The sequence below is a fragment of the Panthera pardus genome, unplaced genomic scaffold (genome assembly GCF_024362965.1).
Source record: "Panthera pardus isolate Hobbes unplaced genomic scaffold, ASM2436296v1 HiC_scaffold_1, whole genome shotgun sequence".
NCBI lineage: Eukaryota > Metazoa > Chordata > Mammalia > Carnivora > Felidae > Panthera > Panthera pardus.
The window spans coordinates 38125622-38143150 of record NW_026526654.1 but is presented as its reverse complement, the minus strand read 5'-3'; the positions used below and the strand labels follow the sequence as shown (position 1 = coordinate 38143150).

Sequence of the window (17529 nt, the reverse complement as noted above, 5' to 3'; positions counted from 1 at the left end):
TAAATTGAAACCCTGGACACTGAGTCGCTAAGAGCTTCCCTGGTTCACATGTGTTGAACTACTTGTTAAGATCTTCTGTGATTCCACTGGGAGAAGCCTATGGAAGCTTGTGCCTATTTTCCCCCAGACTTTGCAACACCCACTTTTTCCTTTTCCCTATGCTGATTCTGCTGTAAGAAATCACAGCTGTGAGTATGACAACAGGCTAAATCCTATGACTGCTCCAAGGGATGTTCTTGAGAAATCTCGATACAAATACAAAAAGTAAAATTCAGTTTAATTATTCCATGTATGTTAAAAAAATTTTTTTTAATGTTTATTTTTGAGAGAGAGAGAGACAGACAGACAGACAGACAGACCATGAGTGGGAGGAGGAGCAGAGAGAGAGAGACAGGGAGACAAAGAATCTAAAGTTGGCTCCAGGCTCTGAGCAGTCAGCACAGAACCCGATGAAAGGTTCAAACTTGTTCATGAACCATAAGGTCATGACCTGAGTCGAAGTCGGACATTTAACCAACTAAGCCACCCAGGCACCCCTAATTCCTTATATGCTTTTAAAGAACATCCAAGGTTTAACACAAATCCTTACCTCTTCTTTTTTTATATCTTTTTCTTGGTGCTGAAAAAATTCTACCTTTAAGCTTCCTGATGATGGCTGCTCTGGAGGAGGTAGATAACTCTTTGTATTCACAGCATCAAAAAGTTTTTCCACAAATATCTGTGTCTCTACAAATAAACCCCAAAAAAACCACAGATTAAAGAGATTTGCTAAGACATCAATTCTTCCCCTCTACACATCAGAGTTCAATATGATGAAATATACACTGACTTTTATAAATCTAGAACACTATAACACCAAGAGCTTTCCAACCAGTGTGCCATGGCACAAATCCTATGGTAATACTAATCCATTCAATTTCAGGGTAGAGGGACTAGGATGGCCAGAGCTTCTAGGCCAGTTGCTTCCAGCCATGACTTGTCTCCATGTACCCCGTGCCGTGTGTGCCAAACATAAATATCATCATTATCTAGATGGTGGCAACATGAAAAAAGTTAGAAGCACTATCTAGACAACATTCAAAGCAGTTTCTTAAGCAGTACTATTTTTAAATAAACAAGCATTCAATCATTTAATCTTTTAAGGAAAAGTATCAGCATGCTTTAAAAAAGAGAATAAAGATGTTAAGGGAAAAAAAGCTTCCATATATGGCTAACATCAGTAATAATACTGTTTATGACAATTAGAGCCTATTCTCTGAGTTTCTTTCATATTGTGGAAAATCTTCCTTTAAATGATTTATTGAAATAAACTAGTATTTTTAAACCAAAGATTTTTTTTACCTTTTTGAAGAAATACATCCAGTTGATCAATACATAATGCCTTTAACTCTTTTTCACTTTTATCTTTCTTTACCAAAGCAAGAACATATTTTGCTAGGGCTGATGGATCTGCATCACAGCTGAAGAAAAAAACAATGTTGAAGGAAATTTAGCCATAAGCAATTAATTACACATTCTAAAAACTCCAGTTATAAAACTGACTCAGTCAGTATGGTAGTTAAGTGAGTTAATATATGTAAAAAGCACCTAGCCCATAAAGCAATGAAGAAATCGAAGTTCTCTCTTATAGGAATGTATTTTACATGATATATGCAGCCATTACTCAGTATCCTTCCACATATATACTAACATATGTATTAAAAACTCAGCAGGCTTTACTATTATTTAAAAGAGAAGTTTTAACAAAGTAAAAACAGTATCAAAACATCAAAAACGTAGTATTAGTGTGGCACCAATAAAAATCCAAAAAGGCTTCCCCTCCATCCCAATAACTAAATTAGCTAAGAAAATCCAGACAGAGAGGGCACTAAAATAAAACCTGAAAACCCACTGCATAGTACATTAACAACAGAAACTTTAGCTTTTATAAAGGGCATTAAAGTATCCGGAAAAAAATAAGACAGTTACTTTAGAACTCTGGAGTAATGAAGACTTTTTGAGTTATGGCAAGTTATCACAAGAGTAATTTGATTGTACAAAAAAAGGGCAAAACTTCAGAATGAAGAGTCAAAAGACAAATAAAAAAAGCTCAAATGGTTTTTTGCAAAAGGTGAATTCTCCTAATATGCAGAGTTTCTATCAATTAGTAAGACCAAAACCATAAAAGAAAAAAGACAAAGAATACAAATAGATGCTGAACAGAAAAAGAAAAGTCAGTCTGAATATGAGTAAAAATACACCCTCATCCATAAGAGAAATTCAAACTTAAGCTATACTGAAATACTATTTTTTGGTTATAAAATTGGCAAAAATCTAAAAAATATGAAAATATATTCTGGAGATAAGACTATGAGCATACAAGCAGTTTTTCTCAAACACCGTGGCTGCTGTGAGGAAAGCAGCAGCCCCTAAGGTATGGCAGCTTACAATCACAAGTACAACGGACAGCAGTTCTACTTCTCTGAAGTTGCCTCGCAGACATACTTACATACTCAAAATGACACATGGACAAGTCATTCACTGTCACACTGATTGAAAATAAAAATGCAAATGTCCACTTACAGAGGACTGGAAAAAGCAATTATAGTATAGTAAATCTACACAAGGAATGGGATACACCAAAAAAATGCAAAAAAGAATGAAGAAGTTTTCCTACTACAGAAATGTTCCCTATGAATTTGTTAAGTTTAAGAGGCAAGTTTAAAAAGGTAGAGAAAACCAGGTATGTTACCATTTGTGTGGGAAAAAGAGAAGAAATTATATATTTGGATTGGCTTATGTCTGAGTAACAAATATGTGAAAGTATAAACAAATAATTATGGTTATTGGTTGTTTTTTTCTTTTTCTTTTTTTTTTTTTTTTTTTTTTGAGTGGGGGGAGCAGGTAGCGGGGACAAGTGAAGGAGGAACAGAGTGAGGGGAGAAAGTTTTTGATGCCTGGGCCATGCCCACCCTAACAAAAAGTCAGATAACTCTTTTTCAACTAAGCTAAGATTGTTACCTATTTAATTAATGACCATTTTACAAGTCAGGGTGAATAACAATAAAATACTAGCAATAGCCAAGCATTAATATCTACTAATCTAGTTTGTGCTATGCACAGTACATACTGTATTTAGCTCTATTCTGTAACAGTTCTACAAAAGTATAGCGATAACCTATGTCACTGAATCAAAAAGTACATCTTAAAAAAAGACAGTGAACAGCTTTGGTTGTACAATAGAAACGCCTATGGAAAAACCTGAATGCAAGTCAATCAACAGGCCTAATACAACCATCTATGTTTTGCTTCAATGTTTCATAAAGGCTGCACAGGTTAAGTCTAATACAGTGTCAGAATTGACAACTACTCTATTAAGAAAATAGTATATAGCATTTATCATATACTGTAAGACTTCCTAGTCTACATTGCTGTGATAATTAAGTATGTCTTCAAATTCTTCACTCTTCCCTTCAGAAGGTACAGCCTGATTCCCCACCCTTTGAGAGAGGGCTCAATTTAGGTACTTAACTAAACAGAACAGCAGAAGAATGCTCTCTTTCTGGATTCACTTCTAGAGAAATCAGCTGCCATGTTCCAAGGACACTCAAGTAGCCTTATGGAAAGCACCATGTGGCAATGAAATGAGAGCTCTGTTGGCTAGAGCTCTGGCCAACAGCCAGACGACTGAGTCTCTTGCCAATAACCACATGTGAGTGAGCTTGGAAGCCGATTCTACAGTCTCAGTAGAACCTTGAGAAGACTACAGAACTGATCGACAGCTTAACTGCAATCTCATGATTCCGAGGCAGAAATACTCAGCTAACCTGCTTCTAAATTCCTGACACAGGAATGATAAAGGTCATGAGGTGATAAATGTCTGCTGTGCTACTAAATTAAGTTTCAGGGTAATTTGTTAGTAATCATAAGTCAACTTTCCTCATAGGTCTATTTCCATTTATTTACAAAGACTTGAAATGGGCTATTACCTAAACAAGAATAAAAAAGAAATCTGTTCCAACGGTACATGAAAAAAATTTTTTAAGACTTTTCCTTTGAAATTTATTCCAATATACGTACTTAAACCCACACTTTAAAGAAAAGAGACAAAATGATTTATAGCAATTTTTTTCATGTTTTATCATAATGGGCATAGAAATATTTACATCTGTGATAAAAATAAGCATGAAGAAATGGGACAAATATAATCTCATGATGTACCTATAGCTTTACTTAGATCCAGCAATCTGGTAATACTGCATGAGAGACCCTGAAACAATACCTATTCATGTTAGGTAACCTGAATAAACACAGTCGACTAAACACTTACTTAACCAGACATCAAGCTAAACAAACTTCAATTTGTTGGAAATCACTGTGATACATAATACTATCACTGTGTTATACTGTTTTATTGCACTGCTGTTAATAAACCAATTCAGACTCTCTACACTGAGTCCAAATGCTACAATTTTATTCAACACTGGTCTGACTGTTGTGGTGAATTTTCAACTTAGTACTGGCTTTTCTAATGACTTAACTGTGAGTTTATATTTCTCTTAACTAAACACCAAATCTATCTCATTGTTGCTACATTATTTTTCTAAACAGGACACTGTAAGTCAATTAAAATTTTACTAGCTAAAAATCTAGAAAAAAAAAACCCTTGCAATTTCTGTAATATTATGGTTTACAGACTATAATTTCATAAAACAGCAGGACGGAATCATTTCTGAACAATGATTACTCAACATCTTCTACAGGAAGCAACTGAATCAAATCAAAAACCAATAAAAATAACAACCACCACAGCAAATTAACTACCATACACAAATATTCTAAATGCTTGAAATTGTCTGAAAGGGCAAATTACTTTTTAAAATCTGTTAGACTGTAAATTATATGGTAGAAGCAAGGTTTATAATTTCACATTTAACAGAAAAATGGGTAAATTTATAGTTGAGAGGCAATTTTTCTTAAATCTTATAAGATTTCATATTTATTTTTAAAAATAAAAAAGGTATGTACTTGAAAATTACAGCTCAGTAAAAAAATCTGAACTACGAAGTAATATGCCACAATGTCATAAATCAAGAAGAAAAGGCAAAATATGTGCTCTCTTTTCTATCTTAATTAAATGTGCCAATGCTACATTATGTGAACACCTTGCAATAACCTGCTATGCAAAATTAATGCAGTAAAAACGTTTAAATCACCTAACCAGAGAAAATCATATTAAAATAGTAAGGGGCTATTTAAAAAAGTCTCCATGGCAAGCAAGATTGTTCATGTGGTACTTTACTGCACCAGTTGCCACTGTTGATGAGAGATTTGTAGACTGAATGAATATATCTTGTCAGAGCTAGACTTTGCCCTATGCTATGTTACTAGCATTCTAGAAACAGTGAAAGAAAAGTGAGACTGAAATCTCCTTTCACACCAGAGACAGCGAAAGAAAGAACAGATTTTGAAAATAGTTTCAGTACAAAGAACACTTAGTGACCAACTTCATCCCTATCTTAGAAAACAGGCCAAATTCCCTGAATCTAAGTTCCATTAAGTACTTCTCAACCAAGCAAGTACATAATCTGCCAATAAAACATCAAATTAACCACAGAGTGCCCCAACTCCAATTACCCTTGTGCCTGTGTGTGTGTGTGTGTGTGTGTGTGTGTGTGTGTGTGTGTGTGTTGGGGGTTGAAGAGGGCTGGGTGGGCAAAACACAAAGAAACCATAAACTACAAAATAAAGCAGGCATAAGACACGATTTGCCAACAGCACTTGTGAAAGATGGAGTGGAAGAGGAACAACTAGGTATTTTAGTTATTAAGTCATATGAGACAAAGTGTGAAGTGGTTGGGGAAAAACTTAAATCATAAAGATGCAATAAAATAAAAAACTAAGTACTAAAGAGGACAGTGCAGCTCTCCTATACAGTAAAGAGAGCCAAAGCTTTCATTTCTAGGTACCACCTTTTATAACTACATAAGCAAACTCAAACGGATTCCTGGGAAATGACCAGAATAGTAAATGAGTATCATTATCAGATAGCTTACTAGGGATTCTCAGCCTGGAAAATTGAAATGTCAGAGAAAACTTGGTGGGTTTTCAAATAATTGAAGGGCTATCACAAAAAAGATTACACTTATTCAATACATCCTCCATGGGATATAATTAGAACCAGTAAGTGGAAGCAACAGATTTTGGCTTAAAATAGAGATGAACTTTTTTTAATAACCAGAGGCCTCCCAAAGGCAGAATAAACTGCTTACAAGAAAGGGAGTTTTCCATCATCAGAATGGTTTTGAGCATAAGCTGAACAGCCCCTGGCAGATAAGCACTGGAATGGATAGTAAATCGCTCACAAAACTGTAAGAGTTTAATCCCTTAGGTTTAATTTTGTTCATGCAGATATATGAAATATAAGATAATACAGTATTGTTTATAATTATGGACTTGTAAATATTAGTAATAAGAAAAATTAAGTTACCTGGCATTATAAATAAAATAGACACTATTACATGAGAATTTTACCAAAAACATACGAAAATCCAAAAATAAAACGTCTTACTCACATATGTAGCCTCTGGGCCTAATACAGCATCTAAGACAAAATATACTGAGACAGAGAAAGAAAATATATTCAAATCTATCTCACTAGATCAACCGCTCACTTTTCTCAGGGATCCTTTCTTTTTCATCTTCATAAAGTACTGAAAATAACATGATTTACTGATTATCTTCCAAATATCACATTCATCTTTTGAAAATATTTAAGCACGTACTACGTAAGGCGCTATTCTAGATCTTGAGGATACAACTTTGAAAAAACTTAAGTTCCTGTTCTCACAGAATTTACATTAGGGGTATAGCGAGGAGACACAATACACACATAGATCTACACAACATACTGTCACGTAGACAAGTGCTCTGAAGAAAAATAATGTAAAGCGTGGGGATAAAACAGAGTAAAAGTAATGAAGCAAAGGAAGGAGGAAGAAACAGGAAAGAGGAGAGGAATGAATGAATACATATTAGATAAGATCATCAGGGAAGGACCCTGATGAAATAACATTAAACTGAATCTAAACAGGGATCAAAATGGAGTACAAACCAGCTTTGGGCTATCTGGAAAAAGGACAGCCTAGACCAAGGGAACTCAAGAGAAAAGGCCTGGAGTGGATGCTTATTTGACACTTGAGGCACAGAAGTCTAGTGGAATGGAGCAAAGACAGCATTCATGAATAGCTGGATTTCTAACCTCTCCTGTAAAGATTTAAAATTAACTGTTTCAGTGAGCTTTGACAAATTAAAAGTCCAAATCACTATGAAGTCATTCAAACCAAAAATTGTAAAGACATAAAAGTAAAATTTTAACAATCTTTGAATTTATGTTAAGGATAGAGTAATAATAGTGAAAAGCATTAGCACGGGTGACCATCTAAGGTCATTCTCTTCCAACAGTATCTGGGGAGGGAAGTACATACACTAAGTAAGCTGGAGAAGCCAAAGTAATGCAGAAAGTCAAATGCTAAAATAAAATCTCCCAGGGGCGCCTGAGTGGCTCAGTTAGTTGAGCATCCCAACTCTTGGTTTTGGCTCAGGTCATGATCTCATGGTTTGTAGGATGGAGCCCCATGTCAGGCTCTGTGCTGGGCATGGAGCCTGCTTGAGATTCTCTCTCTCCCTCTTTCTGCCCCTCTCCTGTGGGCACAGGCTCACTCTCTCTCAAAATAAACATTAAAAAAAGTAATAAAATACCCCAGAGGAAGAGACTTTTATTAAGTAATACTTTAAACAGCATGAATCAAATTGCCCCTAGTTACAATGATTGTAAATTAATCCTAACACACTTTTCATATTAGTTTTTACCTTTTAATTTAGGAGTTTCAAAATAGTAATGGCACATTAAAATTAAAAAAGGTACCCTTCTAGTACATTTTTTCAAAAAGAAGTTTGTTTTGTTTTACTCAAGTTTCTCAAGCAAGGCTTTAGAAACTCAGTGGAAGATAAATGAAGGAACTGAACCCAAGCTTCCATTTTCGGTAATCTTGAGAAGGTGTAGCTGGAGGTGGCAGTGGAAATTAAAAATTAAATTTAAATATGTTAACTCAGTAACTTTAGAACACGGATATACACCCACATCTGTTCCCACCAAATTTTCACTTTATATTCAAGAAAAATATCTAATTTGCATCAAAGTCATAGTTTATTATTCTATGCTTAGGATTATCATTTAGAAATCCAAATCCCATTGCAACAATTATAATGCATATATTGAAAAACTCAATTGCCATAGGTTATTATACAGCTTCATTCAATTCAAGTAAGGAGGCAAAAATAGATTATTTGTATGCAGTAATTAGCTACCGCAAAAACCTTCAGAGAAAAAAATCTTTAAAGAAAGGTTATTCTTTAGAATTATCACACCACTTCATTCTACAAGATAAAATATAAGCATATCTAAACATGATCGATCCATGAGCATCATACCAATCACTTATCACTGCAAACACTTACCACAATATATATAATTACAACACTGAAAACTATTCAGTCAGTTCTTTCATTCCCTATATTACCCCCAAGAAATAGCAGCAATACCTTAACAATGGTAGTTTTCAAACATTTTGGTCTCAGGATTCCTTTACATGTTAAAAATTATAGAGAACTCCAAAGAGCTTTTATTTAAAAGGGGTACATCTATCTGGGACTGCTGGGTGGTTCAGCTGGTTGAGCGTCTAACTCTTGATTTTGGATCTTATGGTTTGTGGGTTCAAGCCACACAAGCCTGCTTGGGCTCTCTCTCCCTCTCTCTGCCCCTCCTTCCCTGCTCGTGTGTACATGCACTTCCTTTCTCTCTCAAAATAAATAAATAAACTTAAAAAATAAAAGGTTTACATCTATCAGTATTTACCAAATTAGAAATTAAAACTGAAAATAATTTAAATTATTTAGTATAAAATAACAAATCATAAAATAAGTATAACAATTATTTATATAAATATAAGTCAAAAAATAACAAATCTACAATTTAACATAAATAGCCCTTTGGGTGGGGTAATCAAAAGGAGGAATTTAATAAATGGGAAGTGTAAAGCTAAAGCTAACTTTAGGCACAGCTGGATCCAGGAGTTGAAATGATGTCACCAGGATCCTCTTTTCCATTCTGTTTTTCTCGGAATTCACTTCATTTTAAGGCAGGCCCTCTCCAGGTGGCAACAGAGATGACCCTGAGCAGTTCCAGGCTTATGCATTCTGATAGCTAGTGAATCCAGAGAAAGGCAGCTGCCCCTGGTCCTTGAAAATAACTAATCTTCTCTAGTTTGGGTCCTATCCCTACACAAGGCAGGGATGGGCAGAGTTCCATGACTAATAGCCTCCTCTGAAACTAAATACCCTGTTTTTTGGTTTTTTGGTTTTTTTGTATGAAAAGATAATTATATTTCCACAACAAAATAAAAATGTAGTGAGAGGACTGATGATGTTTCACAATTTTTGGAAACACCATTATGTATGGCTTAAAAGAAAACAGACCAATTCTAATATCTACTTTTATATTCAATCTGTTGGGATATGCTATTCTGGTTGAAATACATAAAGAAATCTGACCTCAAACAGATGAATAGTTGGAAAAGTGAGGACTTCACAGACCTTAGTCTCAGGAAAGCCCAGGAGTCCTCCCACCACACTTGAGAACCACTGTTTTAAAATTCATTTAGAGGGGCACGTGGGTGGCTCAGTCAGCTGAGCATCTGACTCTTGGTTTCAGCTCAGGTCATGGTCTCACAGTCTTGAGACTGGGCCCACCTTGAGTAGGGCTCTGTGCTGGGCACGGAGCCTGCCTGGGATTCTCTCCTTCCCCCTTTCTCTCCTCCTCCCCCTGCTCACGCTATTGCGCATGCACTCTCTCCCTCTCTCTCAAAATAAATAAACTTTAAAATTCATTTAGAAAGTATCTGTTAAGTATCTAATTCAAAGACAAAGTCAGTCATCAGCTTCTCAAAGATAAGACCCACTAACTCAGATTGTAAAACTGTATTGTTCATGGAACCATTACTCAGCCATCAAAAAGAATGAAATCTTACCATTTGCAACAATGTGGATGGAACTAGAGTGGATTATGCTACGCGAAATAAGCAAAAGACAAATATCACAGAATTTCACTCGTATGTGGAATTTAAGAAACAAAACAGATGAACATAGGTAAAGGGTAGCAAAAAGAAGTTAAAAACAGAGAGGGAGACAAACCATAAGAGACTCTTAAAATGCAGAGAACTGAGGGTTGCTGGTGGGGTACTGGGTGGGGGAATGGGCTAAACTGGCAATGGACATTATGGAGGGCACTTGTTGGGATGAGCACTAGGTATTATATATAAACACATGTAAGCGATGAATCCACTAAATTCTATTCCTGCAATCATTATTACACTATATGTTAACTAACTTGGATTTAAAAAAAGAAAAAAGAAAAAATAAACAAACCTCTATATTGTTCAGTGCAAAGAGCAATAAATAACCCAAATGGCAAACTGAGCACAGACACGTGTGGTTATAGCATGTTGTCACAGAACTCTTTCTTAAAAGAAAAGTGGGGACTGGAGGTGAGGTGCTGATATGGCAGCCCACAATAAAACCCCACATTTCAGTACATGTTTTACATTCCAATTCATGGAAAAGTTGAGTTTTCTGGGAAAGGACTCTGGCCTCCAAAGGCATCCCCTTCAGTTACTCATTCACATTCTACCTACTTATAAACCAAATCTGAGGTACTTCATTCCTTCAGTTACTAAGGAAGGAAGAAGCTAGGAAGTGTTTTCTCTCATGACCAAGAAGCAGCAGAATTATCCAATAGAAATAGCAGTCATAGAATCCCCCTTTCTGAACACTCATGAGCAAATTTTAACACCTTGGGAGAGATAAATAATAACGAAATTCAACCAAGTAGAAACATTTTATAAATTGCCAGACCTTAAGATCTACACATATTTCTATCACTATTAAATTGTTACTCTTGGTATGCTTGTCTGTTTCCCCTACAGAAATTCTAGGTAACTATGTCTACCTTTACCCCAGACCCGACCACAATGTGTTGAGAAATATCTACTGATTATCACATTATGTAAGCGTATACTAAATCGAGAGCATTATCAACAAAAACTCACAAAAAACAACTCTCAGTTTAGGTCGAGACCAATTATGACACATACAAAGGTGTACTAACAAGTTTAAAGATCTGTCACAGATACAAAAAAAGTCAATAAAACATCTCCTAGCACACTGACGAGTCCTTCCTCATTGCCTTTTCCTCCTATACCCTCACCGCTGATATGGTCTTCATATACATTTAGTACAGACTCTCCCAAGAATATCACCATCTCTCTTTGTACCTCCTGCCAAAGTCCAAGTTCAGGCATTCACAACTCACTCTTAAAGCTACAAGAAAAAAACTGCTAACTAATATTATGTCTCCAAAACGCTACAATCTAATCAAATCTCTACACACCACAGTATCATTCTTTAAAAAAAAGATCTAATTAAGTTACTCCCCAGCTTGATCTTCCCCAGTATTCCATAACCTAGTCCCCCAAATGTCCAAACATTTCAGCATGGCAATAAAACCTGTTCTTTACTCTGAAACCAACAAACGCTAGCTAGATTCAAAAGACTCTTCCTAACCAAAATGAATAGTTATAATTCCTCGCAGAATGGTTTTTCCAATTTTGGCTATTTAATGTAACCAGAAGATCAAAACTTTAACACAATCCAATTTGAGAAGGTGCATGAAAAACTTCATAGACTGGTCACTGAAAGTTTATGAACAGTTTTCAAAATGGGATCTGTGTCTTGCACTGTCTCCTATTATAAACAATTAAACTTTATGAAAAGTAAAATAAGGGGGTGCCTGGGTGGCTCAGTCAGCTGAGCTTCCGACTTTGGCTCAGGTCATGATCTCACGGTCCGTGAGTCCAAGCCCTGCGTCTGGCTCTGTGCTGACAGCTTGGAGCCTGAAGCCTGCTTCGGATTCTGTGTCTCCCTCTCTCTGACCCTCCCCCATTCATGCTCTGTCTCTGTCTCAAAAATAAATAAACATTAAAAAAAAAAGAAAAAGTAAAATAAGAAACAGAGATATCATGGGGCACCTGGGTGGCTCAGTCGGTTAAACGTCCGACTTCAGCTCAGGTCATGATCTCACAGTCCATGAGTTCGATCCCCGCGTCAGGCTCTGTACTGACAGCTCAGAGCCTGGAGCCTGCTTCAGATTCTGTGTCTCCCTCTCTCTCTGCCCCTCCCCTGCTCATGCTCTGTCTCTCTCTGTCTCAAAAATAAATACAAACGTTAAAAAAAATTTTTTTTAAAGAATTGGAGATATCATTTAAAAAACAGTACAAACATATAACACATTGACAATTTCTTATAAAATGCCCCAAAGAAGTCCTAAATTACGTATCTTAAAGTACTTACTACATTTTAAACTGTATTACAATCATCAGCATCACAGTAGCCTGAGTCATTCCCTTTTTCTCTCCTTTTTGCTTTACAACTAATTGGACATCCATAACCAAACGAGAAAAAAAAGTACCTCCACACAGGATACCAGGACACCTGAGAGATCTATCCATCTGTGCACCTTAAAGTGAGTGGACTGAACCAGAGAGGCTGCAAGAAGAGCAAAGAAGGTGGTGGCTGGTCCAGCAGCAAGCCAGCAAGCCTTTCTGGCACAGGAGGTGGAAGGTAAAGGCGGGAGACTAGGAGTCTGTCTACCTGACCATGCATGCAGTAGTGGCAAAACCCAGCTGCTCTCTCTGAAGAGAGACCACAGTGCCTGCGAACAGCAGAAGGAAAGGGAAGTAGGCAAAGGAAAGTGTCTCCTGCTATCTGCCAGGGGGAGGAGGGGGAAAGGGGGAGTAAGAAGAGAATAACTCATGGACCTCTGGTACCCACCCCACCTTGAAGATTCCCCAGCAGGCCCCTGGCATACCCAAAGCCCCAAGTGCTAAATATACACCTCTCCTCAAGCTCTGCAGCCACCTTTGCTCCTTTTTCTTTTTCCTTTTAATGCATCTGCTTACAACCTTAATATGAGTTAGTTCTGGTAAGAGAAACCAAAGACTTGTGCTATAGTGCCACCTTCTGGAAAACAAAATGAAGGCTCCTAATTACAAATCTGTTGAATTCTAAGAATCAAAGTAAACAAAACCTTGCCTAAATAAGAAAGGTGTTCACTACTTCAAATGGAGCAGAGGCACTTTCCATCTGTAATATGAAATCACAAAAGAAAATGACAGTTTTCCAGCAACTGAACCCAAAGGTCTTGAAATATTGTAATCTAACTGATAAAGACTATAAAACAGCTATAAAACAGCTATTACAAAGAAATTCAATGAGCCACTCAAAAACTCAGAAAGGCAATAAATGATCCCAGGAACAAAATTAACAAACAAGAGTATTCTGCCAGACAGGTTAAAATTCGAAAAAAAAGAAAAAAAAATTCTGGGGTGAAGAAATGAATATATGAAGAATGAATTAGAATACCCTGGAAACAGAACAGATCATATGGAAGAGTAAGAATTAGCACACTCAAGGATAGTAATATAGAAATGATCCAGGTGGAAGGCGAGAAAAAACTAAGATTTTTTTTAAATGTTTATTTTAGAGAGAAAGAGGCGGGGTAGGGGCAGAGGGAAAGGGAGACAGAGGATCTGAGGCCAGCTCTGCAATGTCAGCATAGAGCCCAATGCAGGGCTTGACTCCTGAACCATGAGATCATGGACCTGTGCCAAAGTCTGACACTCAACCAAGCCACCCAGGAGCCCCAGATTTAAGATTTTTAAAAAGTAAAAAAAAAACCCTGGGGTGCCTGGCTGGCTCAGTCAGTAGACTCTTGATCTCAGGGTCTTGAGTTCAAGCCCCATAATAAGGGTATCTCAAAAAAAAAAAAAAAAAAAAAGAGGGAGAAGGGAGCACAGAGTGTACTTAAATGATAGTTGAGAACTTTCTAAACCCAGGGAAAGAACTGGATACAACTCCACAATGCTGACAAAACACATTATTATACCAACACACAAAAAAAACTTCTTTAAAACACATTGTATGAAAACTGTCAAAAGTCAACAATAAAGAATTAAAAAGGCAGCCCAAGGAAAAAAGACAGTAACCTACAAAGGTACCCCACCCCATAAGGCTATCAGCAGGTTTCCCAGCAGAAACTCTATAGGCCAGGAGAGAATGGAATGACACATTCAGAACACTGAATGATAAAAACAATCAAGAATACTCCATTGGCAAAGTTATCTTTGAGCTATGAAAAATAAAGAGAAGTTTTCCTAGACAAACAAAAGTTGAGGGAGTTTGCCATCACTAGACATACTTGTAAGAAATGTTAAAAGGAGTGCCTCAAGCTGAAATGAAAAGACCAAAGTACAGAAAATTCTGATTCAGGTAATAAATACTCAGAATACTCAATATTAGAATACTGTAACTCTTTTTTAAGATAGTATATTAAACTCTTAACTACAGCATAAAGATTTTAGAAAGTATTAAGAAATAACTATAGTTACCTCCTGATAATGAAATCACAATATAAAAAGACATAACTGGGGCGCCTGGGTGGCTCAGTCGGTTGAGCCTCTGACTTCAGCTCAGGTCACGATCTCACGGTCCGTGAGTTCGAGCCCCGCATCGGGCTCTAGGCTGATGGCTCAGAGCCTGGGGCCTGCTTCTGATTCTGTGTCTCCCTCTCTCTCTGCCCCTCCCCCGTTCATGCTCTGTCTCTCTCTGTCTCAAAAATAAATAAACGTTAAAAAATATATATATTTAAAAATAAAATAAATAAATAAATAAATAAATAAATAATAAAAAGACATAACTTACAACATCAAAAAAATATAAAAGGGGAAGAGTAAAAGGATAGAACCTTTATAGGCAAATGAAGATAAATTTTTTATTAGCAGAAAAAGGACTTCATTACCTCTGAAATGTTTTGTGTAACCTCATAGTAATCACAAAGCAAAAATCTACAGCATAGACATGAAACATCAAAAAACGGGAGACTGAGCAAATCACCATGGAAAACCAACTTACAAACAGAAACAAAAGGAAAAACGAGAAACAAAATAACCAGAAGGAAAAATATGAAATGGTTGTAGTAAATCCTTACATATCAATAATTACCCTAAGCATAAATGAATTAACTTACCAATCAAAACACAAAGTGGTGGCACCCAGGTGGCTCAAATCATCTGAGCATCTGACTCTTGATTAGGTCATGATCTCACGGTTTGTGGGATCAAGCCATGCATGGAGCCTGTTTGGGATTCCCTCTCTCTCCCTCTGTCCTTCCCCTGTATGCATGGGTGTCTCTCTCAAAATAAACTTAACAAAGCAAAACACAAAGTGGCTTGATAGATAAACAAAACAAGACCCAACTACATACTGCCAATAGGAGACTCATTTCACTCTAATGACACACGGGCTGAAAAGTGATAGGACAGAAGATGATATTCTAAGAAAACAAACAAAAAAACAAACAAAAACAAAAAAAAAAACAGGTGAGCAGAGCCATAATACATGAAAAAAAATAGACTTCAAGCCAAAAAGGGTAACAAGAGTCAAAGAAGGTCATTATATAATGATAAAGGGGTTAATACATCAAGAAGATATAACAATGGTAAATATGTACATTCCCAAATCCTAAGCACTGAAATCTATGAATCAACTAAAACAAATCTTAAAGGAAAAACAGACAATACAGTAAGTAAATATGAGAGACTGCAATATCCCACTATGTGAAGGAAAGATTATCAAGGCAGAACATAAACAAGGAAGCACTGGAATGAACCACATTTCAGAACCAAGTGTTCTTAACAGACATATAGAACATTCCATCTAACAAAATAAACAAAATAAACATTCTTCTCAAGTGCACACGGAACATTCTCCAACACAGAGCATATGGTAGGCCACAAAACAAATCATGACAAGCTTAAGAAGCCTAAATTCATACCAACTATCTTCTCTGACCACAATGGTATGAAACTAGAAACCAACAAGAGAAAAGTAAGATCTACAAATATATGGAAACTAAGCAACACACTTCCAAACCAATGGATCAAAGAAGAAACCAAATAGGAAATAAAAAATTACATCAAAGCAAATGAAATAACACAATATTTCAAATATTGTGGATGCAGCAAGAGCAGTTCTGAGAGGAAAAATTATAGTAGTAAATGCATGTATTAAAAAATTAGAAATAGCTCATATAAACAACCTAAATTTACACCTCAAGGAACAAGAAGAATAAGTTAGGCCCAAAGTTAGCAGAAAGAAGAAAATGGTAAGGATAAGAGTGGAAATAAATGAAATAGAGACCAGAAAAACATTAGAAACCATCAATGAAACGAAGACCTGGTTCTTTGAAAAGATAAACAAACCTTACAAACCTTTAGCTAGACTAAGAGGAAAAGAAGTGAAGGCTCAAAAAACAAAAATAAAATTAGAAATGAAAAAACATTACAACTCATATTACAGAAATACATAAAATTTTAAAGTACTGCTATGAAGAATTATATGTCAACAAATTATATAGCCTAGAAGAAATGTATACATTCCTAGAAACATACAACTGACCAAAACTGAATAAAAAGACATAGAAAATCTGAATAACAAGAGACTGAATCAGTCATCAACAACTCCCAACACAGAAAACTCCAGGACCAGGCAGTTTCACTGGAGAATTCCAAGCAGCATTTAAAGAGTTAACACCAATCCTCCTCATACTCTTCCAAAATAGCAAGGAGGAGGGAACACTTACAAACTCATGAGGCTAGCATTACCGACACCAAAACTTGGTAAGAATACCCCCCCCAAAAAAAACAAAAAAAACAAAAAAACTACAGACTACCATCCCTAATGAATACAAATGCAAAGTTTCTCAACAAAATATTAGCAAACCAAATTAAAGAATACATTAAAGGGATTATATATCATAACGAAATGGGATTTATCCCTGGGATGGAAGAATGGTTCAACATATGCAAATCAACAAATGTAATACATTACATCAATAAAATGAAAAACAAAAATCACATGATCATCTAAATAGATGTAAAAAAAAGCATTTGACAAAATACAATATCCCTTTATGATAAAAAATCTTAACAGGCTGAGTAGAGAAGGGCCAGAACTCAACACAATAAATGCTATCATATAGGAAAGCCTCACAGCTCATATTATACTCAGTGGAGAAAAACTGAAAGCTTTTCTTGTAAGATCAGGAATAACACAAGGATGCCCACTCTTATTCAATATACTACTGGAAGTCCTTGCTAGAGCAATTAAGCTAGGCAAAAAAGTAAAAGGCATCCAAATTGGAAAATAAAAAGTAAAACTGTCATTATTTTCTGATGACATGATTTTATCTATTTAAAAAAAAAAAAACTCTGAAGACTCAACCAAAAAACTTTTGGAACTAATCACTGATTTCAGTAAAGTTGCAGAACACAAAATCAACATACAGAAATCAGCTGCATTCCTTTATACTAATGATGA

The 17529-nt window shown here is 36.0% G+C and overlaps 1 protein-coding gene across 15 annotated transcripts in view; it reads right to left on the bottom strand.

Moving 5' to 3' along the window:
* The window catches only part of RBM26 (RNA binding motif protein 26), an 85961-nt gene that overhangs the window by 54331 nt on the left and 14101 nt on the right, over positions 1 to 17529 (bottom strand). For all 15 annotated transcript variants that reach the window (XM_053895431.1, XM_053895489.1, XM_053895453.1 and 12 more), the window contains exons 2-3: positions 1342 to 1460; positions 590 to 726 (exon numbers count right to left, since the gene is read on the bottom strand). In XM_053895431.1, the coding sequence (XP_053751406.1) occupies positions 590 to 726; positions 1342 to 1460 (256 nt within the window). The remainder of the gene's footprint in view (positions 1 to 589; positions 727 to 1341; positions 1461 to 17529) is intronic.